This window comes from Nerophis lumbriciformis, linkage group LG26 (assembly GCF_033978685.3).
Source record: "Nerophis lumbriciformis linkage group LG26, RoL_Nlum_v2.1, whole genome shotgun sequence".
NCBI lineage: Eukaryota > Metazoa > Chordata > Actinopteri > Syngnathiformes > Syngnathidae > Nerophis > Nerophis lumbriciformis.
The window spans coordinates 23,477,983-23,485,000 of record NC_084573.2 but is presented as its reverse complement, the minus strand read 5'-3'; the positions used below and the strand labels follow the sequence as shown (position 1 = coordinate 23,485,000).

The 7,018-nt window shown below is 35.9% G+C and overlaps 1 protein-coding gene across 1 annotated transcript in view; it reads right to left on the bottom strand.

The window, feature by feature from the left end:
- ryr3 (ryanodine receptor 3) overlaps nucleotides 1-7,018 on the bottom strand; it is a 307,276-nt gene that overhangs the window by 150,505 nt on the left and 149,753 nt on the right. Inside the window, exons 29-31 of the mRNA XM_061987153.2 lie at nucleotides 1,567-1,730; nucleotides 1,377-1,425; nucleotides 1,133-1,293 (exon numbers count right to left, since the gene is read on the bottom strand). Of these exons, the coding sequence (XP_061843137.2) occupies nucleotides 1,133-1,293; nucleotides 1,377-1,425; nucleotides 1,567-1,730 (374 nt within the window). The remainder of the gene's footprint in view (nucleotides 1-1,132; nucleotides 1,294-1,376; nucleotides 1,426-1,566; nucleotides 1,731-7,018) is intronic.

The following is a 7,018-nucleotide window of genomic DNA, read 5'->3' as shown; positions in this document are numbered from 1 at the left end:
TCCGGAAACTATGTCTGCGTATTTAAAGTTCCGGGTACTCTGTGGTTTCAGTTTTATATGACTACCGGTAATTTAAGAAACAGAATATGATTTTAATCAAGTTAATCAATTTAAACGCTGCAGCCCTAATCCTGTATTGAATAAACACTCTCAGGTGATGAAAACGAAGTAAAGTGAAACCTCCTGCAAGAGACGAAGAAAACACACGTCAACATGAAAATTAGGGATGTACGATAATGGCTTTTTGCCGATATCCGATATTCCGATATTGTCCAACTCTTTAATTACCGATACCGATATATACAGTCGTGGAATTAACACAAATTATTATGCCTAATTTGGACAATCAGGTATGGTGAAGATAAGATACTTTTTAAAAAAATTTATAAAATAAAATAATAAATAAATTAAAAACATTTTCTTGAATAAAAAAGAAAGTAAAACAATATAAAAACAGTTACATTGAAACTAGTAAATAATGAAAATTAGTACAATTAAGTGTTAAAGGTTAGTACTATTAGTGGACCAGAAGCACGCACAATCATGTGTGCTAACGGACTGTATCCCTTGCAGACTGTATTGATATATATTGATATATAATGTAGGAACCAGAATATTAATAACAGAAAGAAACAACCCTTTTGTGTGAATGAGTGTAAATTGGGGAGGGAGGTTTTTTGGGTTGGTGCACTAATTGTAAGTGTATCTTGTGTTTTTTATGTTGATTTAATTTTTAAAAAACAACAAAAAAACGATACCGATAATAAAAAAAACCATACCGATAATTTCCGATATTACATTTTAGCGCATTTATCGGCCGATATTATCGGACATTTCTAATGAAAATGTATCAATGTTGTCAAGTTCATTTTCATTTGTTCAATTGATTGAATTATTTATTAATCGTGGCCAATAATTATCTCAGCCTCAGGCAGCATTAATATTATTCATGTCTAAAGGGCTCTCAAAACGTAAAAAAAAAACGTATTTAGACGGCTTTAAACAGGTTTTTTTTGCCTCGCTATGAAAATATTCAACTTATCAATAATAATTACTACTTTGAGGAGAATCATTTACCACAAACAAGCCCGGAACTAATTAACAGCGATACACACTGGTTTAGTATACTTGCCTCTCGTGGACTCGGCCCCTCTCGTCTCCAAGGGTGACGGTGACAGTTCCGGTCTTGTTGAGGCTGAAATCCTTGCAATAGTAATGATAGTCCGGCGAGACCCAGCCCACCCACACGGACGCAGGGTCCTGCCCGGCAAACACCCTGACAGAGTGGTAGTACTGTGGAGAACAGGTGAAACTTACAAGTCGTGGATCAAGTCTCTGTATTACTATTATTTGATATCTAATGCGGATTGCTTTACAGTTGTGATGCTTCCATAATCCACAGCTCCATCTTCTTTTGGAGGATGGCTGCAGAGAGCAAATTAATTAAGCGGGTCGACCGAGCAAAACAGCACAGATGAAGACTAAGTGATAACATGCATCATCTGACATTGTCACAGGAAAAGTGATTGCTTCACTGCAGCAGCAGTACAAAAAAAAATGTCTCACCTGAGTTTAAATGATTCCTCAAGCACCATGTCCGCTGAGTAAAACTCCACGGGCATGCTCAGCCGACAGTAGATGATGTCACTGTTGCTGTTTTGAGTGCCGAACGTCTTGTGGGTGACTTTCAGGCAGGGAGGGCTGTCTACTGTCCCGTCAATCCTTGTCACCTGAGGACAGTCCAAATTAGGAAATCAGACCCAAATAAAGAGGAATTCCTCAATATTGTTCACATTTGAACCGATACAGCAGGTACCGTGAATCCATACCGATACTCAACGTTACAAATTTTTGGTACATTTGTGTGAGTTAATAAACATTGTTTTTGATAGTTAAATTTAATTTTTTATTGCAACATTTAGAAAGGAGCTGATTATGATAACTGCTGTCAAGTTGTCATACCTTGTTTCATTATTACATTTCTAAGTCTCGTTTGAAAGTATGACACCAACAGTTGCAACTGTAAGTGGGGTACTTATTACACTCCAGCTGTTTGATTGCAACACATTTAAAGATTTGAAATTGTCATGTAAAATCAGCAATGCTAATCAGTAGCATGTCAATAGCAAAGTCAAAGTATATTAGCATCAAGCTTTTTGACTTTTTGTTGGCATTGAAAATTGCAAAATTACCGAGGGGTAGTTTGGCTGAGTCCGCTCCTAATGCTGCTGGAACCTAGGTACCGAAACATGATACAATTTTACGTCAATAGGTGGCCAGTAGGACCGGTGGGATTCGGTCGGTGTGAAAAAAGTACCAGATTCAGTACCCATTCCTACTCAATACCGTACAATGGCCAAGAATGTTGTGCAAAAACCCAGACTCAAGCCTGTTAAAAACACCTTTGGGATTCCATAGATGCATGCCAAAATCTGGAAAAAAGTATTCCAAAAAAATGGCAGGCACACAATGACAACTCATTAATAACCACAAAGCATACCAAAAGCCAACAAACAGTACATAAATCCCAAAAACAAAACATCCTATAATAAAACCCACATATAATAAATATAATTAATATAATAAAATCACAAAAAATATTGCATTTATCACGTACAAACATATTTATTGCACAAATTATTTTGATCGCACATGCTCCCTAACTTTAACCGCGGGTGGTTACCTGAAAGGCGGCGCGAGTTGTCACACGGTCAGTGGTCTGGTCTTTGCGTAAATCAGTGCAAAGATGAGTGAGGTGACGCCGACGGGTGTGCTCACTGGCAAATTTTACTTCAAAAACACTGTGACTGGACTTTAGATAAAACTACTATGACATTTTGAGTTCTCAAATAAATGACATGAATTCTAGTAAAATGTTCCACTCCGACAGACCTGGGCAATTATTTTGACTTGGGGGCCACATTGAGAGAAAACAATGTGTCTGGGGGCCAGTGAGTAGGTGTGTATAAATAAAAAAATACAAATGTTTTAAATATATATACATACATATATACACATATATATACACACATACATATACTGTAATTAAGCCTTTAGCTTGACGCTCTACTTTCTCCTGCTCCGCTTGCTGCGGCAACAAGAAACACAACTCCAGACGGTCCTCTTCGTTTTTTATAGTTTACTTGTCACTTAATTCAAAAACATAAATCAATAACGATGTGGGAACAAATGAATGGCAAAATGAAGCGAGTTTGTTACAGTAAAAAAGAGTTGGAAAAAGTAAGAGTGAGAAAAAGTAAGAGTGAGGTCAAAAAACTGTGTGGCTCAATTCCCCCGCACCTGACTGCCATTACCCATAATACCTTGTGTCTAAAAACCAACCAACCACACAGATCCTTCCGCCATATATGCAATCAAACAGTTACGTCATCAAATTTAGACAAATGTAATAATTACAAATAAAGTGTACCTTATAATTATTCTAAGCATGCAAATATATACATTATCGTATTATGCAAATAAAGTAAATAGTCCCATTTTGGCTGAATAAACATAAAGCACCTTCCATAAAAATGTAAATTAACTTAAACAGCATTTAGGCTCCTACACTGTATACAGATTATGTATACATACATACTGTATATACACACACACATCCAAATATACAAATGCATTTATACATATATACGTATATATATATATATATATACATATAACTGTAAAAATCTGCAGTACAGTATGTGTGATTGGGTCCCTTTTTTCAGCCACACTAATACAAAAACTCCCAATAATGTCAGACAGAATTTAAAGAACATTATGACAGACCACCTCAAAAAACAGAATGGAATTTTTTTTTTTTTTTTACTGAATGAGACACACAGAATGTACATGAAAATAAAGAATGAAGGATTTACAATATCAACTGTCAACAATAAAACACTGAATATTAACACCAAAAGAATGGCGCTCTTCTTTTACTTCTCAGACCACTTTCTCGATCAACATCTTTCACAATCAAGCAAAACGCAACAAAAATGCAACAAACACAGCAAAATATAAACGCAAAGGGTAAAAAAAAACACCTACAATGTGTTAAATATCACTTCTCTGTACAATGTTGTTGTAAAAATTTGCTTGCGCGTCTGTTCCTGACAACCGTGTCTACTGCTGGCCCACTCTGCTTTGTGCCTTGTCTGCCTGGAGCTGCTGTGACGTAGATTACCATAATAACCTGTACATCAATCAAAAGCGCAGATTCCAACCATTGAAATACTTTGTATAGTTCAAGATTTACGGTAACTTGAAAACAGCACTGCACAACATAATGGCAGCCACAGTTTCAATGTCTAAGGTCTAAAAAAAAAAAAGAAACTCTTAGCGGGTCATATTTTGCCCAGGTCTGCGTCCGATATGCTGACAACTAAATTGCATTTGTGTAAAAAATTAGGGATATAAAATTATTATTTTTTAAATCAGATTATCACATTTTTAAATTTACTGCAATTAATCACAATCAATAACAAAAAAAAAAAAAAAAACTTGGTAAGAGCAGACCTACGCCAGGCCTTATCTCCCAATCGTAAAAAAAAAAAAAAAGACCAGAATCCACATGGTGATCTGGATCAGACCCAAAGTGTAATCACTTGTTCCTTATCCCTTTTCTGAAATTCCCTGAAGTTAAATCAAAATGTTCCCATAACTTTTTGGGTTATCTACAGTATAGCGGAATAAAGGTTAACAGAGTGAAGCCTCTTGTCAATCATCCGCTGTCTTTGTCTCTGTGAGTGTAGGTGGAGGCTTGCATACTCAAGTTGGCACAAGTTGGAACTCGAAACGTAGACTGAGTGTAATGTTGAAGAAATCTCCTGGATTAGCCCCAAAATGTAATCACTTCTTTTTTTTTTTAACTACAGTTTGGACATTTCCTAAAGTTTTTATCAAAATCCGCCAATAACTTTTTGACCAATCTACAGCAGAATGAAAGAAACTGAGTGAACACTAGGAATGTATACCAAGTACCAGTATTTTTTTGGTACCGGTTCCTAATTGAGTTGGTCGAGGAGGACAAATGATACGGCTATCTGTATTTTTTGTATCCAGCTGACCGTCGTAATTATGACACGCTGTCACATTCACTTTAGGTGCCTCTGCTACACACAACAAAAAGACATGGGTCGGACCTGATAATCAGCTTGGAATAATCACAAATAAGGAAGCAACACCACACAAAAGTTTGTAACCCAACAATATTTCGTCCTATAAAGAGTAAGTGTTAGTTTGAAGTGAACGCGCTTTACGCACGACTGCTGCTACTGCAATTCATCAACCGTGCAGTAACCAGTATTCCACAGGCCAATATTAGTCCACTAAAAAAAGGGAAACATTTAAGTAATAATTCATAAAGTTACTCTGAAGTAAGACACCATCCGCTGACAGGTTTCTAGTCGCCTTGCTTAAATGCACACCCACCTAACATGCTAACTGATTGTATTGATTTATAAAAAATATATTGTACACATCATGTAAAAGATATGTGCTCTGCACATGAAAGCCATACAAAATATTATTTTTACATTACATTTTTAATTGTAATAAATAGAAAAACAGTGATTGATCTGTGTGGTCTTTACAAGATGATCACATAACCACATTACACCTTAAAAATTGTTGCTTTTTTAAAACTTAAAAAGCAAATGTCAATAAAATATGTTTATGCTGTGATATGTTACAAGATGTTGGTGGTATACAACCTCTTGTGTTTATAAAAATGTTAATAAAATTGCATGTTTTCACATCTTTATTTACACCAATTACATATAGTGCTGATAAGAACACCGATGAATACCGGCATCGTTAAGAAACATCGATATTGGTATCGATAAAATCGTAACGATATACAGTACATGCCAAAAGTTTAGACACCATACTTGCCAACCTTGAGACCTCCGATTTCGGGGTGGGGGGGGGCGTGGTCGGGGCGTGGTAGGGGGCGTGGTTAAGAGGGGAGGAGTATATTGACAGCTAGAATTCACCAAGTATTTCATACATATATATATATATATATATATACATCCTGAATATATGCAAACAAATCTGTGTTTAGATAATTGATACTTCCCACTTGCATAAATATAACATGAATATAAGATAACTTGGCTTCTGAGAGCTTCAAATTGTAATGAATAAAATGGTAAAGTTGTTGATAAACAAGCAATTATTTTAATAATTAAATATGGTCATTTTAAATGAATTATTATGATATTTTAAAATTAATTATTTCAAATGTGTTTATTTTAATGTACCGGTATAATTCTATTGCTGGATGTAATAAGGAATCAGAAAAAATACAAATAAAAATACAATTAATTTTGATGTTTTTAGCAAAATATTGTAAAAATGTATTTCGTTTTTTTAATTTTTTTAAATTAATAAATATATTTATTTTTAGGTAAGATAAACATAATAATACAATGTATCTCTAGTCTGGATGATTTAGTTCTTGTCACCCTGTTGTCCTCCCGTCTGAAAAAAGGCTGTTCTCACTCAGGTCCGCATGGAACTGGAGGGGGCGTGGCCTCCAGCTCCGGCTGAAAATCGGGAGATTTTCGGGAGAATATTTGTCCCGGGAGGTTTTCGGGTGAGGCGCTGAATTTCGGGAGTCTCCCGGAAAATTCGGGAGGGTTGGCAAGTATGTTAGACACACCTCATTTCAATGCGTTTTCTTTATTTTCATGACTATTTATATTATTGTCACTGAAGGCATCAAAATGATGACACCTGTGAAGTGAAAACTCTTTCAGGTGACTCTCCTCTTGAACCTCATGGAGAAAATGCCAAGAGTGTACAAAGCAGTAATCAGAGCAAAGGGTGGCTATTTTGAAGAAACTACAATTTAATACATGTTTTCAGTTAGTTCACCTATTTTTGTTAAGTACATTACTGGCACTCAGCATAAAGGGTTGAAATTGGCGGTTAAATCACCAAATGATTCACTAGCGCGGCGTACGCTGCTGCACACTGCTCGCCTCACCTCTCAGGGGGGGAATATAGGGATGGG